This window comes from Dermacentor albipictus, chromosome 1 (genome assembly GCF_038994185.2).
Source record: "Dermacentor albipictus isolate Rhodes 1998 colony chromosome 1, USDA_Dalb.pri_finalv2, whole genome shotgun sequence".
Lineage (NCBI taxonomy): Eukaryota > Metazoa > Arthropoda > Arachnida > Ixodida > Ixodidae > Dermacentor > Dermacentor albipictus.
In genome coordinates, this window is record NC_091821.1 from 433225523 (window position 1) to 433248579 (window position 23057).

General features: G+C 48.8%; 1 protein-coding gene across 6 annotated transcripts in view; it reads right to left on the minus strand.

Moving 5' to 3' along the window:
- The window catches only part of Ziz (dedicator of cytokinesis protein Ziz), a 200005-nt gene that overhangs the window by 126154 nt on the left and 50794 nt on the right, over positions 1–23057 (minus strand). For 3 of the 6 annotated variants that reach the window (XM_065440166.2, XM_065440158.2, XM_065440149.2), the window contains exons 1-2: positions 14381–14680; positions 1843–1959 (exon numbers count right to left, since the gene is read on the minus strand). In XM_065440166.2, the coding sequence (XP_065296238.1) occupies positions 1843–1959; positions 14381–14593 (330 nt within the window). In that variant the 5' untranslated portion in view covers positions 14594–14680. Of the gene's footprint in view, positions 1–1842; positions 1960–14380; positions 14681–23057 lie in introns of those variants that run through there. The other 3 variants (XM_065440172.2, XM_065440187.1, XM_065440179.2) reach the window with 1 other exon arrangement.

Genomic DNA, 23057 nt, shown 5'->3' on the forward strand with positions numbered 1-23057 from the left:
TCCTGTTTACACGCAAGATTTATGCGTATGCGTAAACAAACAGCGCCACGCGAGAGATGGGCACATTAGTGAAACAACAGTGCCCCTCAAAGTGTACACTACAATATTAAGAATACCTCTACTTCAAAAGTACACGTTGGGCTAGGTTAGATAAAGGTTCTTTAATGTATTCTTCCCCCTTCTTTCAAGCATGCGATGCTTCCATCAAAGCCCACAGTTGAATGTCTGCAGTGCCTCTCAGAGTGTATGGTTTTAAATTCAGAATGCATGTCTCTTCGATTTGAATGCATAGATAGGGCTACAGATTACGTTATAAGATTTGTGAAGGCTTTTCCCTTCGAGAATGCGAAGCCTCCAACAAAAGAGTCATAAAAACATCTTTAAAAGAAACGTTAAAAGAATTTTCGGGGTTTCACGTGCCAGAACCACGATATGCACGACTATGAGGCACGCCGTAGTGGGGGATAGTTGGTGCGGAAGGGGGGGGGGAGACTACGGATTAATTTTGACCATCTGGGGTCCTTTAACGTGCACCCAATGCACGATATATAGGCGGGCGTTTTTTTTTTTTTTTTTGCATTTCGCACCTATCGCGAAGTACGGCCGCCGTGGCCTGGATTTGATCCCGCGCCCTCGGGGTTCTTAGCAGCGCAACGCCTACCACGGCGGGGAAAAAAAAGAAAAAGAAAGAAAAAAAACCGTATTAAATAATGCTGTCTTCAATCGGTAAACCTCAGTAGCTGCGTTTCAAATGGATGTCATAGTAGAAACACTGTGAAGTGTTGGTCGCCCAAAAAGCGCACTCAGTATGATAGATGGCGCAACGCCATGTTGTATCCTGGATGCCTACACATAGCGACAGGCTGAGCAATGCGCACTTTACGGCTGTGTCTGCTCGTCGTGAAAGAAAGTGCCGCTCTCTCCTAACCGCACGATTTGGAATCGCACAGCCAATGCGGTTCTTAGACTTCCTTTAATGGGCACTGTTGTTTAGGTTGGAACGATGATTATTACATTTCAACCGCGCAAGGTCATCTGAGGCCAAAGAGCGCCAGGACATGTCTAATAATTATGCATAATTGTAAGTTTAAAACAATGATTTAAAATAGAGGCTGTATATTTTAGGTTGGAATTCCTGAGGTTGGCAAAAGAATGACAAAAGAACGTATTGAACAGTAAGCATTTACTCCCAGCAGAGATTAAGAAACAAACAAACAAACAAACAAACAAAGAAAGAAAGAAAGAAAGAAAGAAAGAAAGAAAGAAAGAAAGAAAGAAAGAAAGAAAGAAAGAAAGAAAGAAAGAAAGAAAGAAACGAAAAGTGCGGCGTGCCATTCTTGCGTGCACGTATACGCGTTGTCCCGTGAAGAAGTTCGAGTCGTAAGTAGCTTGCGAACAGCGTTACACGAACCATGCAAGAAATGCAGTCGCTATTTCTGGATCTCATTAACATTCAACGTGAGCAGCATAGACATCGGGCTACTGCAGCACTGCGCACATAGTGACTGCCAGTGATGTCTAATACGAAATACAGTGACGACTAATACGAAAAGGAACACCTCATGTGCGTTGCACACCGGAAGTTATCGAATTCTCCGCATCGGTACGACGTCACGCGAGCGCAGAGGGGAAGGTTCTTCAGCAGTGGAAGTTTATTTTGCACGTAAAAGCGACGCGGTGTCTGAACTCGCACTCCTACCGCAATCGTTGTTTGATTGTGGATGGGGTGCTCCCTTTCATGTACATGTCCGACCACCCTTTACGCCAAGGTCAGGCACTTTCGATGCCTGTGTATATGTGCATCGGCATTCCCATGCATCTGCGAGACGTATCGCTCCTCACCGAGATGTCGTCCGGAGGAAAGAAGAGCATCTCCCGCTGGGGGTCATTGTGCAGGATGGTTTTGTTCTTGGACACGAACTGCTCGTAGTCCAGGGGTTCCACCAACTGGTGCCGGACCTGCGGTATACAGCGGAGTAGAGTGGCGTTAATTAGTGAAGCGATCAACATCTAACAGCAATATAAGTGACTGATGGAACACACTGACGCACAAAGTGGGTGGGGGGGGGGGGGATAAGGAACAGTTGAAAACACAAGCACACACACACACTCGAACAAAATACTTAATTGTTAAGAGGCACAGCAAAAGCTACGAGATAAAGGAGGAACATGCACTAGTATTCAGCTCCTGTGCACGGCGTGAATTACACCCTACACATACATACACGTCCAAACATAATTGTTCTGCACTGCCAGCGTGGGCCGAGACGAAAACAAAAGAATAACCAAAAATTAAGCGTACTAACGAGCTTACGCCTAACAGTTCGAGTGGGAAGTTTAATCACCGTGTAGCTGCTCGCAAAGCGGTTTCCAGCTCCTGAACCCGTGTGTCAAAATAGATCCTTCCAACGTTAGAACGCATGTGTGCGTACGAGCAACGAACACAGAAACACCTCTAGAGCAGGTTCTAGTTAAGCTGAACTCACCCACGTTTTAGGCTATGCAAATCACGCGTGCACAGCCACGGCAATTATAGTTAGTGCAGCTTCGCGTACTCTTGCTGGCTGGCTGAATGAGTGACGACGTTGCATGCGCGATGCGAAAGTTGCGATATTTCTTTCAAAAGCTATCGAGTTCTGCATTTACATAGTGTAAAAAAATAATGAAGAACAGGCGTTACGCGAGGCAAGCCAGGCGAATACGAAAGTATCAGCTATCAAGTGTGGCTAACTTCCTCGCCGTCTCGCGACGACCGGACGATTATTCAAGTCACGAGAGGGAAAAGCCAGAACGGCGCGGAAGAGCTGATTAGGAAACCAGGAAGTTCGCCGCCGCTTAAGTGCCACACCCTGCACAACGTCGACAGCACTGGATAGGTCCGCGTCGTCTAACTAAGCGCAGGAATATATAGAATAGCCGGTGCCCGGCGAACAAGTGAAAAAGCGGGAAGAAATGCGTTCGAACGTGTGTGTATGCACGCCGTTCGTGTATACAAGCCGCGCCGGGCCATAGAGCCAATGATTTGGCAAGTGGCGCGCCGGCTATAGGGCAAGGACCGCCATTTCGGCCGTGGGAAAGTATAAGTGACCATTCAAGCGTATAGAAAGGAAGAGGAACGCAGAAGGAAGGAAAAAAAAAAACGGCCTGATAGGTGTCCTATAGCAAGCACTGCACCTTGCTCTAATAGTGATCGTTTGCTGCGCCGGGATTAAGTGTGTAACCTAGTATACGCTCGCATAACTTCTGCAACGCGTAACGTCAGTTTGCATGTTGGTGAACGAGGGGGGCGGGGTCGTATCAAAACAGAAAAACACGCCGCGCCACGTAATTATAACGAGGAACGATCGAGAGATATGTTCTTCCTTTAGATTCGAAGTTGACTCCAGGCCGTCAGATAACTTCCGCGGTCAGGTTCGTGAATGAAATTTTCGAGTGGTCTTTAAAGTGCGCTCCGGTGGCACTTAAAGGTCGTGTAAGATAGCAACTACAGTCTTCACTGCCAGCATTACGACCACCATTAACCCATATTTCATGCATCCATTGAAGAACGAAGGCCTTTCTGTATCTCCAACTACCTTTAGTCTCGCGTCAGCTGACACACCAGACTTTACCCGAAAATTTTTTTTCGAATCGCATCGCGCCACGTGGTCTTCCACCATCCCCAACTGCGTTTTGTTTCCAATGACACCCATTACGCTGCTGTAAATTAAATTTTAGGCTTTTACGAGCCAAAACTGCGATCTTATTATCAGGCACGCCGTAGTGGAAGGGGAGAGGGAAGGGACTACGGATTAATTCTGACCACCTGGGGTTCTTCAACGTGCACCCAATGCACGGCACACGGGCGTTTTCGGATTTCGACCCCATCGCAATGCGGTCGCCTCGGCCGGGATTTGATCCCGCCCTTGCGTTGCTTTGACGGGCGAATCGTAGCTAGCTGGACGAGTTGGTACAATTGCATCTTTGCCGACGGCGAAAACAAACCAGACGGGGCAATAAGGAAGGTCGATCCCACGCAAGCGCCGACTCACAACTAGAAGTTTATTATTTTCAATTTATATGTGAATTGTTATCAACGAACTCCCAGTCGTGTGTCAGCGCTCGTGTGCTGTAGTCCTCCCTTAGTGTCCGCTCAGTTTCGTTCGCACTGTAGGTAAAGATTTCATAGATCACCTGCTGTACACTCATTAATAGAGACCGGGACTTTGGGCAATGTGCCTTTTTTTTCCTTACGTGCTATTCTTATCGTCCCTATTTAGTGTATAAGCACTAACTATGGATTTAGAAGCATCTTAGTAGCACTTTTATTGTGCTTATTAAGGCCTATTTCGATGTTGGTGCCTATATTGAATATTCCGGGCCTAAAAAAAAAATTCCTTTTTCCGTGTTCTGCCCCCTATGGCCTCATTTTGTTTATAATGATATCACCCACTGGGCAGCTTGGCTAAAAGAAGCCTATCACTAAACAAACAATTTGCCGGTGTAAATGCTGTTATTAACGGCGTTTCAGCAGACCACAGTGTCGCTGTGAGAGGACTCCAACTGCTCTACAGGACGATGCCACTTGAAGGTGACTTGGCGTACTCGCGCTCCTTTCACGTTTTGAGCTGAGATCATCGAGCAACTTCAATGCTAGGACGAAACTCTGACCCGAAATGTGTGGCTCATATTGGATGCTGCCAACATCCGCAACGAATCCGGTCGCTGAGAATTGTCTGAAACTTCTATCTGTATGGGACGAAAAATCACGAGCTTTCGCTACCCGAAGAACTGTCAAAGGTTAATCTCACCGGCGAACATTCTGCCATTCCAGAGGGCAATGGAATAATTGGACCATTGAAAGTTCCGAAGTGCAAGTATGTGCCACTAACTCCGGTGGCTCTTAAGCGTGTGCTTTTTCTGCATACGAACTAATATACTCGCAGAAAAAAAGAAAGAGAGGCAAAACATAAAACCCGAAAATATTGGCGCGGTGCTTCTTCGTCACTGCTTTCACAACACAACTTCTCTCGTGGTGTCTAATCACTCTAGATTTCAGACGAGTCTTATAACTTACACAACTTGGCTCATTGCGTCTTATCGAGAAAATGAGTATCACAAAACTGGGGTTTATAGAGCTGTGTTATTTAAAAATTTGCATTTTATACTCAGATGCACAGAAAAAGTTCTTATTAATTGAGCCTATACATGGCCTCAAGGAAAGTTTATGGTGCCGACACGTGCCTTAAGTGGCAGCTTTAATTAGCGCATGTTATATAGATCAGCTCCAAAGAAAACATGTTTCTTTTTTAGTGCCTAAACATCCGGTCTCTAATCATTACTTAGCTTGCCCAAATAGACTCCTTCCACTTACTGTCAGTTATACGTGCAACGTCGGGTAAATGCATTCATTCTCACATCCACACATCTGTCTTGCGTTCTATTCACGTTACAGCTATCATTTGTCGTTAACAACGTAAGCAAAAACAACTTAATTTCCTTCCCCATTTTACGTCACATAAAAAAAAGGAATGGTGGCGAACACTAACGTGTCTGCATTAAGCCTTCGTTAACCCAACGGTTGTCTCGCATCGTTACGTTAGACGTGGTTGCAGTAAATTAAGTTGCGTCCAAGCGCCGACACACGGCAGAAGCGCGGAGGAGAAATTGGACAAGCGAAAACGAAGAAATCGCGTCAAGGCGATAATTTCTCGCATCATAATCAAGGTATATATATATATATATATATATATATATATATATATATATATATATATATATATATATATATATATATATATTTTACCGTGCCCGCGCGCACGAGCAGGCACTGGTCGTATTCGCAACACGCAAACGCATCCGCACATGCATCCGTCCTAAAGGAAGGTTCCCCTCCATTCGCCAAGAAGACACGCGGGTTTTCTCAAGAAATCCATGCATCTTGCAACTACGAGCGACATGATCCAGACAGTACGCGTCAGGGCGCGCTCGTACCCTTCGAAGTGGTCCTCAACACCAGCAGGCATTCCAGTGCCTACGGGTTTCGAAATCACGTATTCAACGCCACCAGCAAGGCGGGAAAAGGCTTGCGATTAGGACTGCTGGGTTTCCGAAAGAGACATTTCTACACCGCGGCCAGTTCAGTGTGGCGCACCACATTCGCGCAAACTTTCTCGGGAGGCCGCTCTCCGTTGCTTAAGATGCATTATATTCCGGCTTCCGCTTTAAGTTCTCCATTCGAAGAGAAGCGATAACGGCAACGGCACTCGATGCGGGCGCGTTAACAGGAAGTCGTTCAAGGTCGCGACTCGACTGCGAAATAAAACGATGGCAGAAGCTCGCGCGCAAGAAATCTTCGCCGCTGCCGTTTATACGCGACCCCGCGGAAATAGAGCTTTTTCTCCATAATTGACTAATCGATAATGCTACTCGATCAGTATACTGAATTGTGATCAGGCGTGGATCGATACAGCGCGTGCGAGGCCCAAGATTTATCATTTCGTCCCTATATCGTGCTACTATGATCTGAATGCTTTTTTCGCCAAACCAGTTAACCCACAAACATTTATCGCTTTAATTCGAAACCATATAGATGATACGCCTCCTCTAGGTCCAGAACGTACCGTGCATAGGCGCATTAAAAAAAAAAATAAAAGAACAGACTTTCGTGAAGTTATATGTTGTTGTGACGATAATATACACCAATCAGCGTGACTCCTGCTAAAACGGTATGTGGCTCCACGCACTCAGGAGCAGTACCATAATCGTGCATCCCCAGCTGACGTCAGAATTACGCAAAACATGATGAGAGTTTCACGTTCTATACAGCCACAGCAAAGCGACGAGGGTCGCAGTATAGTGGATGGCTGCGCATTGATTTTGAACACCTGTGTGTTAAAATATCTGTAAACGATTTCCTTTTTATTCTTGTTTCTTTGCCCTCCCACTGGAAGTGCCCGCGGCGGCAGGGAATCGATTCCGCGACTTTGTACTCGGCGCCACCATGCCGGTTCCGCTGGCTTAGAAATTTAAAACGCTTAATGCGGCACTTAATGTGTCAATTGGCGTGGTAAACTGAGGCAAAATGAGAAGGGACTCGAATGAAAAGAGCAAGCTTAGGCGCAATACACCAGGACAAAAGAACACAAACGACAGGACCGGCGCAGGCGCCGGTCCAGTCGTTTGTGTTGCTCTTCTGTCCCGGTCTATAGCGCCTTGCTCTTTTCATTCAAGCATGAATCAACTAACCCAAGCAAGACCTTTACTTGAGAAGGGACTGGAAGTACCTGCCGCCTCGTTTTGTTCTGATCTACAATGCAACGCTATGACTAGCAATTTCGATCGTTTTAGATTCCTGTAAAAAAAAAACGTTAAAATAAAAAATAAAAGATTAAGAACGCAATAGTGGCCCCGACTTGAGGGAGTGCGAACGAATGCATTCACGTACAAACAAGATGGATGTCTCGGAGGTGTCGAAAATAGAAGAAAAAAAGGAGTTAGCCGTCCATTAACCGACCGAACTATCAACAGTCAGCATTAATAAACAAAAACAAAAAATCCACGAGAAAGTGAAAATATACGAAATATAAACAACTGTTCAACGTTCACAGCATAACTCATTTATGAACGCAGCTGTTCGTTGGCGAAGTAAGTGCGCTCTTCTGCCTTCTAATCACGTCCGTGCGCTGTTTTCCCAATACACGCTTCAAAGCAGTATCTCCCACCGACCAGCCAGAATCGAAAGCGCCGTCAGCCAGCCGACGACCTCCTCACGGCGAACCCAAGGGCACCAAATGCACACACGCCGATACCGCGACAGAGGAGGAGGAGTAGATTTTAATGAAGAGAAAGGAGGAGAGGTCGGCCTGGAGAGCGTGTCTCTAGCCTGCTACTCCTCACTGGGGAAAGGGGAAGTGGGAAATACAGGGAAATGCAGGTGGCGGGTGATTATGATATGGTACAATGAGATACTACATACACGTTGTCCAATATGCGGATGCGCCACTGGAGACGCAATACACTAAGAGTAATCATGTCCATACAAAAAGTAATCTCGCCACAAAAAGTTTTTGCGCAAACACATTTCGCACTGACTACACGTCTCACAGCTTCTAGAGGCGATCGTCTAAACCAGTCTCACTTAAAAAGTTCAAAAGTGCTTTTATGGCACGTTGGCACCGCGACAGAGCGCAGGAAATGTCTGGCATTCGAGCAAACATTTCAAAAGACTGCACTCCCTAGCAAAGCGCGCGAACAGCTTATGACGTCAGTGCATTCCCTACGAGACGATAGCGGAACAAAGACTCGACAACGTCCCCTTGACGAAGCATGACGCTTCGTATAGAGTAGAAACTGACAGCGCCATATAGCTCCCGTTGCATTACTGACGGCTTCGAGCTGCTTCGAAATGCGTTTCGTTGTTCTCTCCCCTTCCCTCGCTTCCTTCTTCGCACATTTGCTTGCGGCATGTTCACGCATGCTTGCTCCCCTACAGAGCCAACAGTGTGAGAGAGCGCGGCGCGTCTTTCGGCGACGGCTGACGAACGGCACGCAACGACGACAGGCGACGTTCGAGCGTGAAAAATACGTATGCGGATAGCCGCCGTTACATGCAGCACCGACGTGAATCCCGTTCCACCCTGACCCGAAAAACGGCTTAGCACGATCACCTCGCGCGCGCGTGTGTGTACGTGTGTATGCGCGCATATATATATATATATATATATATATATATATACACACAATCCACACTCAGTTGAAAAGAGCAGAATGAAAGAGTCACGACCACAACGCGAGTGATCGAACAGGCAAGAGGAAAGACGAAGGTCAACACGCACCGCTGGAGGGACGGTCTATACGGGTGGGTTTCCTATTACCCGAGCGGTGCTGCCGCGGCTTTCCTGCTCTGCAAGAAGCGTGAACGGGAACGCCCAGTGCAAGCGTGCGGCAGCGGCTGTGCTGCGTCGGACGAGGAAGGAGTTTTCAACGCACGCCCGCGATCGGCGCGGAATTCCGAGCTCGCTCGGTTCTCCTAGCAGTATACACACGGCGCATGCGCAAGCACCACGGAAAGTACATTCGCCATTGGAGTACATGGGAATGTACATTGGAATGTACGCCACTGGAATGTACTTTCCGTGGCGTTCGCCACGAAAAGTACATTCGCCAATCCGTTCCCGGATTGGCGATTCGTACGTCTATGGTGCTATAGATGCTATAGGCAGCAGATTAAATCACAATGTGCGGCGCGTTGTAGTCAAAGACGAAACAAGAAGCGAGCCCTATACTTGCCTGTACAGTCGAGCGCTTCTACAACGAACTCCTCTACAACGAAGTGACCTGTATAGCGAAGGAATAATTCTGTCCCGGTTCTATTGTGAGCTATGAGGTGCGCGGCCTTTACAGCGAAGTGACCTGCATAACGAGTGATTTCGGAATCCCCAAGCACTTCGTTATAAAGGAGTTCGACTGTACAACGAATACCGCTACAGAAACAGAGCTTCATACAATTAACTGTGGGAACTGTGGGGGCTATAGCGTCTATACGGTAGCTGCAAGCAGGGCAGTTCAGCGGGCATGGGAATGATGGGTAGTAAGTATACATGGACTTGCCTAAACTTCGTCCTTCTGGCTTGAAAGACTTTGTGACTATCGAAAGCGATATATTTTTTTAAGAGTGCGGTGCTATAAATAATGAAATAAACGTTACTAAAATTGCCCGACGGCAGGATTCGAGCACCGGACTACTATAGCACAGAAGGACGTTACTGAAACCATTACACCACTGACAAGCGGAAACACTGCAAATAGCAGCGACTATGCGCGCTTGCAGTGTGCAATACCTTCGTATTTAAAAAAAAGAAAGTATAAATCGTTTTGAAATTTAGGCCAATTTAGGCCTTGATAAATCGTAATGAACGAAGCCACAAGAACGTCTGAATCCGCAAGCACGAAGATCAGACAAATCCATGTAGGAGCTATCATTCCTATGACGGTTGAATGATCGCAGCGCCAGAGTTCCCTTTAGTAATTGTAGGAAACTATAAATTGAATTCTGTAGTTTTACGCGCCAAAAGCACAATTTGATTATGAGGCATGCGTTAGTGAGGGACTCCAGTTTAATTTTGACCACCAGGGGATCTTTAAGGTGCCCTCAATGCAAGGTGCAGGGGCGTTTTTGCATTTTGCTCCCATCTAAATGCAGTCGCCGCGGCCGGGATTTCATCCCGCGATCTCGTGTTTGATCCCGCGATCTCGCAGTGCAACACCATAGTCGCTATGTCAACGCGGCGAGTTTTTGTAGAAAACTCTATGGCTACAAATGTAAACTATATAGCACGTTATATAGAAAGCGACGAGGAATGATGATGAGTATATCCAAATGGGAATTGATGAAGCGTACACATTTAGCTCACAATATGCACATACCATATCTCATTCACACAGAGTTTAGTACAGTTGCGCTGTTAACGACAGAAAACTTGTGCATATTCTCGGGCCGGCTGTGCAAAAATACAACTTCGCTCGCAATGCGGCATAGTTTCGGCACCGCACTGGAAGTGGAAAAGTAAATGGCTGAAGCATCCGTTAGCGCAAACACTCTCAGAGTGCTTCCTTGCCCGATAACGAGCACTTTACTGAACAATTATTCTCACTGGACTTACCGAGTCATCCAGTGCAGTCACTCACGTCACTATGGACGTCGAATTAAAGAACACTGCAGCGAGAATGCACTGGCAGCAGTGTCCAGCAGAGCATGACCTCAGAGATTTGTGGGCCCTACTATACTTCAGTCCTTTGCGGGCAATATGAATCGAAAATGAATAATGCGGATCCTTCAGTCAGGACCGTGCAAGTGATCCCATTATGTGAAACAAACGCTGCAAGGTCCCAGGAAGGTAACCTAACAACACAGATTAATCGAATGTCGCCACCTTTAAAAAACTACAAAGTCCACACGTCAGTCGCCCGGTCTTATGCGTGCCTGTGTGCGTTACGTTCCAGAGAATTAGGGAACCTGTGCGTGCAGGCGTGGTCATACAGTTCGCGGAAACTGGCCCTTTAGCGTATATAGCGTCACCTTGTCGCCTGTCACCTGCGCAATAAGGAGCAGGCCGTTGGGACCTAAGGTATAAGGGCAGAGACGTATACACTGACAGCAGAGGCGTAACGAACGGCCAAGGTTACCTGAATAGGGTGCTATCACAGCGTTATGGAGGGACGATCGAAGCAGAGCCGCAACAGGTGGCGCAGGTGGCGATGGCCTAAGAACTTCGCCCCCTAGCGCATCAATTCGATCTTGACATGTCTGCCCCCGATATGAGGCCGGTGCGATACACTGTAGAAAAATCGAGTCAAACAACAGAATGGCGATGGCACACGAAATATAACCACCTATTTATTTCTGAAACCGCAATGACTAGTCATAGCCAGATCACCATATAGCCAGTCAGCGTTGTATGCATGCACGGCTCTGTCCCAAATGTTTGATAGTTGCGAGCAGCGCCAGAATTTGCCTATACTTCACTTACTCCCTTGTCTGGCGCTTTGGCCTCAACATGAATGCATACACACTTGCCCAGGTTTCGGTTCTTTTACAGAACAGCTGTCATGTTCTCACGCGCTGCAAGCCAGTGATTCCCGAACTAACTTGCCCCCACAGTTTATCGTTGCGTGTTCCTCTGACACACACTGAACATGTATACGCGGCCCATTCGACGAGCTGCGCTCGGACAGCGTCTTCGAGAAGGAGCCGGTCGTTACCTCAAAGCAGGGTCAAGCGCGCGTCACGAGCATAACCAGCTCGACGCGTTGCACGCTCGAATTCGTCCCGCAGCGCGAAGAGCGGCGCTCCGAACATCGGCACACCGACTTCCACGTCGCACGTACGTACGACCGTCAATGCCGACGTATCACCCTCGACAAAAGCACGCGTCCGAGGACGAAGCGATTGCAAACCTCTCGCCCCATCTTTATTATATTTCTTTCGGCAACGAGGACCAAGCGACCCGACCCCCAGGGCGAAGCCGGCAGGATTCAATTCGAGGTATTCAGGCCAAGATCCCCGCTGAGCGCGCTTGTGAAACGCGCCGGAGGGACGGCGCAGCGACGACGGTTCCGTTGGTTCGCTCCGCGAGAAGCTCGCGAGAACAGTTGCAGGCTCCCCGGCAAAAGGGGCACATTGTGTTTAGAGGCACGTACGCGATGACACCTCGGAGACAACGGAGCTCGAACGAACGGGTAACGTTATCCCGCGCCTGCAGCCGTGCGAGCGCACGCGTACACATCGGAAAACTATGCACGCGTGATCGGGTTGCCCTTTGAACGTGTAACACCTGTTCTCGATATACGGGAGCGCTCGTGCGCTGCTCGAGGTCAATGTATGCATGCGGAAACGAGAGGCAGCTACTGCCACACGATCGGGTGCGTGGAGCACCGACACACAGAAGGGGAGGATCTCTATAGATAGCGATTGTGCGAGGAGATATATATATATACGATAAAATGCGCGCGGGCGTTTTTTTTTTTTTTTTGTACGCAATGCACGCAATATACCTAATTGCGATAAACGGGTTATACGCCCCGGTACGAAACAAAGCCGAGTATAGAATGCTGGTCCATGGTTTCAAGGTCAAGAACTTCTGGGACAACAGTAAGCGGGGATTGAATGCGTACGGTTGTGCAAAAGCGCTACAGACTCAAGAATCATGTTTAGTAGCAAGCGGCTTTGATTACTGTGCATATGGGACGTATGTGCAATTATATACACACGACAACGCGAATGGCTGCAGGCGCTGTTAAATGTGGCGGAAATAGCGGAGGGCGCACGCGATAATCGATCGTGCATGTCGGCGTGAGGAAAGAACTAAAGAACGGGACGCAAAAGCGCTGAGCACGCCAACTACACAGCAGAAAGAAAGGTATCGAACAAGTGTTATCGCTGCAGCGGGGTCGAACAACTCGATTGCTAAAGCGCAATCCACTGCGGTGCGAACAAGAGGAGGCAATTTGCGCATACGGAAGGACACCAAATCGCATTCGGTTCCACTTGATGTGACGACGGCTCAATTAGAATACATGCGGTGTGCGCTAGACCCATTCATGGAATTCGTTCCAGCCTTTTTCGAGAGCTTCTTGAAATGTAGAGCTCACGGTTTAACAACGCTATATAGCTGCGTCAACTAAACGAAAATAGCACAGGACGCCTTTATATACCGTCATAAAGCGTGTATAAATTAGGAGTTGAAAGCTAGGCAGCTCGCATGGTCCCCCTGCTCTGCTGATGAAGCGCGTCGCCAGGTTTCCTTAACTCGATCGAGATCGCTCGCTTCTATCACAAGGTGATGGCTTACAGCAGTGCCACACGCGAAGCTGCGTTATAGGGTACGAAATAAATTAACTCCTCGCGCAAGTAAATCACAATTGAGGTACCATGACAAGCGCTATAAAAATCTACGCAGGATAAAAAAATAACGACGCGAGTCGTGTCTAACGTTCTTGTTCTGGTCCTGCCACATCTTACTCAGGGTCGCTCAATCATGGAATGAGCACAAGCAAGCCCAATTCTCATCTGGGGAGAGTAATTCGCTCCATTCAGTGGCGCTGACTTTTGTTCTGCGCAAGAGAGCTCGTACGTGTTCAACTGTCGAGCCACACAGATTGGAGAGTGACTGACACAGCAGACACATTGCAAGCTGTCCAAAATGAGGCGGTACAAGTGTAGCAACCGGCTGCAAGAATGATACCTGTAAGTGTAAGCGCAGCTGAAGCACATATACTCGAAAATACCGGCACCACGATCGCGCCAACTTTGGGTATATCCGAAATAGCTGCTAACTACTTCGATTTTGTGAAAAATCATTCTTTTTTTTTTATGGGGGGGGGGGGGTCGGACAGACATCATTTCGACCCTGTTCTTACGCAGTTGCACCTTGATGCACAAGTCGACGTGAACAAATCTACTTTCGTCCAGAACCCTAGCCATCAAACACCATCCACGCCATCGTTATAGGTTCACTCTACAAACACATGTATACCAGACACGCCCGACCGAGGCGCCAAGGCCGAGCGGCCCGCGCTGTTCTATGCCTACCAACCGCACCTGACAGGTGACCATGTGTCGGCGCGTGATGGATGTGACAGAGGCGGCGGCACCCGTTCGCAATCACGCCGCCAGGCAGGCTACACCAGCGCGCCCGCGTTGAAGGCGACCGCGCCGCTACTACCGTTAAGCTATCACACAGCGGCCGAGGGGGAAGCAGTTCTACACGCGTGTAACGACAAGCCGTCGATGTATACGCACACGACGACGAAACGAGGCGGGTCGTACACGAGAGAAGAAAACAGAAACAGGGCGCGCTGCACGCGGAAGAGAACTTCTGGTCGCCGACGTCACTCTCACCATGGTGAGGAAAGGGAAGCTCTTCCTTCCGGCCACGTGGCGCGTGTCGCCCGCGTGCCACGAGAAGCAGCGTCCCGACAGCTTGTAATCCCAGAGGCACGAGTACTTGAGCAGCACCACGGGGGACGACGACGACGAAAATGGCGACGAGCACTCCGAAGCAGCGGCAGTCACGTCGTCGTCGACCACGTTCGCGCGCATTTCCACCGGCATGTTATACCGGCACTGTCGGGACGAACAAACAAACGAAGAAACGAAAGTCGAGCACCGAACGAACGCGACAACACACCACCGCCACCGAAGACGGCGGAGCACGACGTGCGCCCCCTCTCTGCGTCGGGCCCGCTCAATGCGCGCGGCGCGTGAAGAGCACCGGTTGCACAGCGCCGTCAGACTCGCGGCCCGTACCCCTATACGCCATAGGCAAACGGGGGGAGGGGGGGAGGGGCGCGTTTCCTCGCTGGCGGAACGGACACCGACAAACAACGGCGATCGGGTGCTCGCACGCCCACTACGCAAGATCCGTCTCTATTCCAAGCCCCGGGGGAGGCAGGAGTAAGACGGTGATGATGATGACGACGACGATGAAGAGAAGACGACGAGGAGAGGAAAGGCTGACGGAGGTCGTCCCGCGGGGAGGACTGAACCGCCGCAGCCCGGCAATAATGCTCGTGAAAAGCGAGCAGAAAGCGCAAAAGAAGCGAACGGCGGAAGTTTGCCGCAAACAGTCCCTCGAGGCCGCCGGCCTCCCCGAGTTATAAGAGGGGAGGGAACGGGATATAGGGGGAGGGAGGGTGGGGGAGGAATGCCCACTTGAGGCAAGCCGCCCTCTGCGGGTATGCAGGCACACTTGCCGACCGAAGAGCGCATCAAGCTCACGCGGCCCCCGGCCTCCTCTGGAGCTCGAACTTTTGTATACGCGCAATGATCTTGGTTCTCGTTTTAGCCCTTCGTGAGGCGCGTGTTCTTGAGCGCACCCTTCAGCGCTGAGGGGGGGCCCCGTTAGTTAAACTTGGTTTGAAGACTGCCGCTGCTAGCTGCCAGGCGGGCGAGTAAAGCAGTGGGAGAGCCTGGCTGGCGAAGAAGGAATAAAATAAAGAAACTTGGACGCTGCGCAGACGCTGGCACAAACTAAGCGTAAACTGTAGACATTAAGAAGTACGCACAAACAGGCCCAGCGAAGGGAAACAAACGGAAGCGGAGAGGGGAGGACAGTGGGGTTTTTCCCCGTGCGTAAACAACGGAAGATCGAAGACAGAAAACAGCGGGAAAACAGTCAACGCACCTTGAAGTATACTATACGGGTATATCGAGAAGCCCGCAAAATAAATACCGCCTTCATTTTGCATGACAGACATTCCGGCATGCTATCCGCGGGCAGATCGCGGCACCCGGAGTTTTCCACGCGGACACTGAATATTTATGACAACGAACGGACGTCGTTTAGCAGACAGTACACCGTTAAGACCGTTTGTCCCCGAGTAGGCAATACACGCATGTAAAGAAGTCCCTCTTTGCTTATTGTTGTTCTCCATCGTGAAAGCGTCAACAAAACGTTCAGATGCGTGTCATTCAACGTCGTTTAAATTATCGGGTCAACCGGAGAAATCCCAAATTTTGCCATTACTCGCCCTACAAGCAACACTGGTAACCGGCCGAGCTATCAGCATCGAGCTGCCTCCCCACGGCAATAAGAAACGGTACTTGAAACGTCGAAGCCAAAGGCAACAGACCACACAGTCGACGACACTGCACGCGAAACCTACATACAGAAGTGTGCGCACCTCCATATGTCTTTTTCTTTTCTTTTTTTCCTGAACACTGCCCAACTAGACTGATTGTTATATATGCACAAACGCTGGCAACCCGGCTCCAAATGCGAGCGGTAGTACTTCGTTTTACGTCAGAATGGAAATGGTTTCGTGATGCTACGTCCCGAATGACCACCTCCATATTCAATTATAGATCTTACAGAGCCAACTGATAGCCGACTAAAACGAAAATAAAACGCTATTCCACGGCATCGTCGACTGATGGCAACAACGATATCCTCGAGGTGTCGCGAAAATCACAGAAAAGTTTGCCTCTCCAATGTGCTTTCGCGCCGAAGCCTCTATCGACACAGCGAACCTGCTCTGGAACTGTCCTTGAATGCATGACATCAGAATAAGACAACTCCATCGACCGCACACATCTCGCCCAATGATTTGGACGGTTTCCGAGCATGGGTGCATACGGACCTCGCCGTAGCACGCTCTCTTAGCACCGGCCTGCAGTCCCCGTCGCAGGAGATGGGGCCGAAGCTAACCGTGAGGCCAATCTTTGAATAATGGCGTCTGTATTACCACCTATACTTCCGAAAGCTATACTCTGTTTCACAAAAATCCTGGCACCGGAATGTAAACTACAGCTACGTCACCCAGTCGAATTCGACTGCCCCATCCGCGGCGTTCGTCTGCCTCCGCATCCGAGTCGATCATCTGCTCAGTCGTACACCCTCGCACATTTCCCATTCCTGTGTCAGATTATTGTGAAACGGGGGACAGAGGGTTCATGGCACCCCGCTGAGAACCGCGCCAACGACCCGGTGAAGCAGCGTATCGTTCCTGCACGAGGTGGGTCCCTCACCTCAAGGCCATGCCTCACGTTTCCGTCAACATCCTCGGCTATACACGCCACCTCCACTATGCAGCCAGCGGCCGCGAAGGATACGTTTGTTGCTTCTTCCGACGACCCCACCCCTCCCTTCCAGCGGGGTGGCAGCAGGCATCCCACGTGTACGCCGAAGCGGCTGGATTCGGCTGTTTACAAGCACCGTGGTTGCTGCGTGGGCCCGTGCCCTTTGCAGGGCGGATGAAAGAAGAGATACACAAGGCGGAGACGAAGCGGCGGCCTGCTCAAAATATGTAGAGACGGTGGAAATGGACATTATAATAAGGTTTTGCAGCATAGCAAGGCACGATGATCGTAACAGGGAGGAGGAGGAGGAAAACTTTATTTGCTCTAATTGGTTAGAAATTAGCGGTGGCAGATGTGGTCGGCCGTCCTCACGGTTTTCTTCCCCATCTGCGCAGGGTCGACGCCCCTATTCCAAGGCACCACTGAGGGTGGCTACTCGGTGAGCGTCGCTTGCTAGTACAGGGAACGGAGATAATAGCAAAAGGGGCAAAAGAAGCCAGAACTGGCCATAGTCGATAATGTATAGGAACACTACGGTGTAGCGGAAGCAATTGGGCGAGCTCTCGAGAAGACAACCAGAACACAGGGACACGGCGATACGCTGTAGTGTTCTAACATGGCGTATAACAAGAATCCTGCATCGCAACCCTATGTACAGGCTAGGATTAGTGTCCATTTTCGCATATGCTTGGCCCAGTATTTGTCTAAAAGTTTCAGATTCACGAATTGTGCGCGCGACCGTAACGCTGCCAAACGCACACACGTAACATGCAGCAGAAAGGAACCGGTATTTTAACTGCTTGCCGCAAATACCTGGAGAATTTAAAGAGTCCCGTGAACCACAGTTGGCGTGGGCTAGCTAACACGCGTTAAAGCCTAAATAGCGAGAAGGACGGGACAAACAAGAATACAGACGACGAAGCATTGACCTTCATCTAACTTACTGCGTGAATATAAATGCACAGGTAGGACGGGACCCGATGGGAAGGGATTCTCGACAAAGTCGTTACATATGTTATTTAACCAAGTCACGTGATCGTCGCTCCAGCGCACTTCAGGGCTACGCGCGTACCGCAGAAGCTTCAGATTGTCTGTATACTCGTACGAGCGAAATGTACCTTGGCTGGCCGATAAGTATTCAAAACTCTTCGCTAGGAGTGCGTCAGTCAAACAACAAATTTATCGCCAAAAAGACGAACGAGAAACGCATAGAAACGACTTTCCGGACATGAAAGACCAGACCACCCCTATCGTCGTTATAATGATGATATGCCTTTTAGCGACAAACATGGGCTTTATCAAATACTGAATAAAGCCAAGTTATTTCCAGCGAAGTCGAGTTGTACTCTCGTACGAAACGATACAAAAAACTAAGGCTAACTAGAGCGCGTTATTAATATACTCGCTTTCACCGCTTCATGCGACGTCGGCACCATTTCGTCTTGTACAATTCCTACATTGGGGCCTGCGCCCATCTTTGGCGAGCGGACCCGTAACGGCACCAGTCCCATTCTCAAGTTACTACTCATAAAGTGGTTCTCAAGCTTCCTATGCGCGTTTCATCCGAACATCGGGCGGGTTGCACGGTTAAAGGGACACTAAAGGCAAACACCAAGTCCACGTGGACTGTTTAAATACCATTTCCTAAACCTCGCAACGCTTGTTTCGTGCAAAGAAAAGACTTAGCTAACTGGAAAACAGCACCTGTAGGGTCCGAATACCTTTCTCGAAATTCAAATCTCCCGCCACCCAACCGGGGGAGTGGTGACGTCGCATACGCCGTAACCACCCTTTGCTGCTGTAGGTGACTAAAGCGGCGCCCGACAGACGGCGATACCGAGCCAAGACAGAGCGGTGGATTCGCCGCTGCAGCTGCTCTCTGGTCAAGTGGCGTAAACCATTCAGGCATCGCGCGACATCCCATGGAAGTTGAATTCTCTGCTGCTTGCAGTTTGGGCGAGTTTTTCGAGGCAGCAAAACCAGCGTAGCACTACGCGATAACGAAACTACCTGATCGCAAAAGCGTGGGCGGCGCTGAGTCGAGCGAAAACGAAACCTTTCGACCAGCTGCGTCGTTGTCAAGGGAAATTTTAACGAGTTATTTTTTTCTAAAAATCAAATAGAGTGGGCAAGTAGCATTTTATCTCGTCTTATAAAGCAATAAAATGACGTTTTTGCAGCGAGTAGTTGAGTACTAGTGATAAAATTGAACTGAGGAGTGCTTTCGTCATAAGGAAAGCACTTCAATATCCCGGGGGAGTCTCTAATCATGTCCTGCATTTGCCTCAATTTCTCGGTTATGAAGGCTCTGTTCGCGATAATATTGACGCCTTAGAGATTCTCGAGCACTAATCTATCACTTTAGCGTGACTGAATATTTGCCCTTAGCGTCCCTTTAAAACGAGGCAGGAGCAACAACACACACGGCAGCATGTCCGTGGTGCCTATTTGATGCCCGCACAATTAACGAACGCATTTGCGTTTGATTTGTGCATTGCAATAGTTCTTGCAGGAGATCCCCAAGTGGAACTACACGGCGCTCCAGGAACTGGCGCGAACTAACTTCACGCAATGCGCAAAACGAATCAAACATAGCTGACCAAAAAAAGAAAAGAGAGAGAGAAACTGCTTGCTCACCCAGCTTTCACTGCCGCGGTGGCTTGAAAATACCATTCTGGCCGTCTACGCGACTACCGTGCAATACAGTGTACGATTCCAGCTGCAGCCTTTCCCTCCGATGAAGGAAACCCTGCAGGTGGCTCGAATATCTCTGCCGATTTCCTTCGTATGCGTTGTCGCTGCTCACACGGCAAGACGAACTTGGAGTTGGACGGTGAAATCGAGCTCCGGAACCGTAGCTGTTTCCCGTCGTCGAGCTAGCGCCTCCATTGCTGTCGGTAGCGGATATTCCCAGATAAAACTATATAGAAGGGTGGCGAAGCGGGCACGTTGGAAGCGATCCATTATAAGCCGCGCGCAAACAGATGAAAATGACGAAGAAAACAAACAAACAAGCAAGCAAACAAACGAACAATGAGCACAGGACAGCGCTCGTCCCGTGTTGTTCCTTCTTAGCCCTTGTCTGCATGCGCGCTGCTTAAAATATGGGCCGGACAGAACATATAATGTCGTGTGGCGAATATAACCCCGCACTACACGAGATGCGATCTACTTCCAAGAGGTAAAGCGCTAAAAAAAAAATTGACGTCAACGCCGAATAAAAAAGGTTTAGAAAAATCAATCATTCGCGCGGCCTCCCAAAGTTGGGTTTCCAACCACCACCGCTCCAGACCTACAAATCTACGGGAGCGGAGGAAGCTTGTCTACCTTCCTCGACTGAAGTGCACGCCTAAAGTTACCGCGAGGTGAACGACCCCAGTACTCCTTTGGTTCATATACACAGAGGCAAAAAAACACGCGAACGCCAACAAAATACCAAGAATACCACAAGAAGAGATCTTATATTCGTCTTCCTCCTGAGGATTGTCGATGGGGATCACGAAGACATGTCGTGTTGCATTTCTATCAGGACGTCTCAGCTCTGACGTTGTCGTCTATGTTTACCGCGCCATGAAATCGATTTGCGACGGGTTGGTATCGATCCGCAATTTGGCCCTAATGCTGAAGGAAAGAAACGGGAATGGATGGGACGAGTTGCTTATTAGATGAAAGAATGGATAGCAACCAAGAGGGAGTAGGAGCCATTTTAGGACAAGGCTTGGAATCGCCATTGAAATTAACATTCTCATTCTATCTGTCTAGGCGTTTAACTTCGTCTACACCAGCCCATCTGTCGCCTATCTAGTACATTTATTCCAGCTTCCAGTATGGCACACGAGACGAAGTCACGTGCAGTCCCAGTCACCTGACACGACGGCCGCATGGTAGATGTTGCCACTTTCTTGAATAAGGCAAAATTCGAATATGACAATCCCACAATGCTAAGAACTTGCCAAGGGCACTATTGTGAAAGCACTGGCCAACATGGACAAGCACCATCTGATGCAAACATAAAGCCGTTACCGAAGCCGAATGTATTCAATCATCGAGACTGTGAAGATGGTTTCACTGAAAAGCCACAAGAAACAGCGGAAATTGATCTAGACAGTGCAATAAATCTGAAAGGAATACATATCCTCTTGTCTGAAACGTCACTGCTATTCCTGAAGTTCCCATTATGTCCTAATACTAATCACATCCGGTATACATGCCAGAAAGAAAAGGGGTAATGAAAATTAATGTGCTGCGGCAGGAAGGTCTAATTTCGATTTCGTGCAAGGTTATCCGTTGCTCTTTGACAAGGACGCTTCCGGAAGGCTGCACTCATAACGTGGCTGAGCGCCTCCGCACTTCTGGGACAAGACGTTCCCAGCGTGTTTAACGGTTGCAGGTAAGGTATCTAGAGAAATAGTTGTAGAATATAGTTCCCTTGTGCAGTTGGTTGCAACGTCGCTCTACCGCATCTTCAGGGGTAACAATGAACATGCGTCAATCTTTAAGGTACACAGAGACAGTTTAGAATCATTAAACGTTCCTTAGTAACCTCGTTCTCATTTATTGACTAATTGAGCCTTAATTGATTACCAGCGGAGAAAATAAAGGTGGAAGTTTGGCTTCGATTTTCGCGCAATACTGCAGCGCAGTTAAGTCAGTGTTACGGCACCGGCTTTCAGATTTATCTCGTATTTGGCCAGTTTCAGTGCAGAGGAAAAACAAACAAAAAATCATTATATTGGTTCTTTGGTTGATGTTATCGATGCAATCATTCCTTTTATTGACAGAATGTTTAATTAGTCCGCAACAGACGTTGCCTAAATGCATTACGGCACGGGCAGTTATATAGTGCGAAAACTTCAAGGGATCGCTGCCACCTAATTTTCATTTTGTCCCTCCTTAACCGGTTTACGAGCTAATTTAAGAATATAGCTTAACGTAGTATTCTTCTTTAGCATACATTGAGTTCTATATATCACTGAAGTGCTATGCACACCCATTAGGTATCAGTGCAGTGAGAAACAATGACTGAATGACCACAGTGAATGAAATTGCATATAAAAATTGTCTTGTCCATTATCTTTATATTCCACAGTTTCTAAAGTTCCAAAAGTCTTCGCCTAAACATGCCCAGTGTAGAGTTCGCTGTACATATAGCAGAGCCTCAACATCGTTGTTGTTGTTGTTGTCGTCGTCGTCGTCGTCGTTCAAGCAGGTACAAAGAAACGACATGCCGCACCACCCTCGTAGATCGCCTATAGCAGCAGTCCATCAGGCATTAGGAGATGTCTAAGGAGCTTCCATTAAAAGGTATATTTTATTTATGCATGCGAAATCCGTCACTTAAATTATTTATTTTAGAATTGGTCACTGGAAGCGACGTGCCACGGAACTAAACTCGCCGGTCGGACTGGGTAAAGCGGCTGACTACAACTTGCGACAGGAACGAAGTAAATTACAAATCAATTACGGTAGTGGGCGATGACATAATTGCACCGCCTTATCCGTCCGCGGCACCAGTGCAGCACCATCGACACAATTTCCTTCTTTATCCCTCACATGAGCGTTAAGAGAACGTTTAAATAAATAAACCAACAACCTTTCTCTCTTCTCCTGGTTAATTTCAGCAAATAACGCACAGTACCGACCGAAGGAGCTCGCGCACTATTTCTCCCTTGCTCCGCGCTTTCCTCCCCTCGGCCAGAGCAGGAGCCCGCGCGCAAAGCCCAAGAAATAAAATCTCGCGCGGTGGGAACCAACGCGACCAAGCTCGAGCGAACGGGAACGGTGTTACCGGAACCCGGAGAGCCGGAATACGCGCGCTCAAAGCGCACCGGCACGCGAGCGAGCAACGGAGCAGCAACCGTCACGAGTCCCAATGCCTCTCTTTTTTTTTCTTTTTTTTTCCCCTCGGTGTCGAACGCAGAGAGGCCTTGTGTCGCTCCAGTTTCTCTTATCGCTCATCGCCATCAGAGGGAGAGGCGAAGGAGTCCTTCTCGGTGCT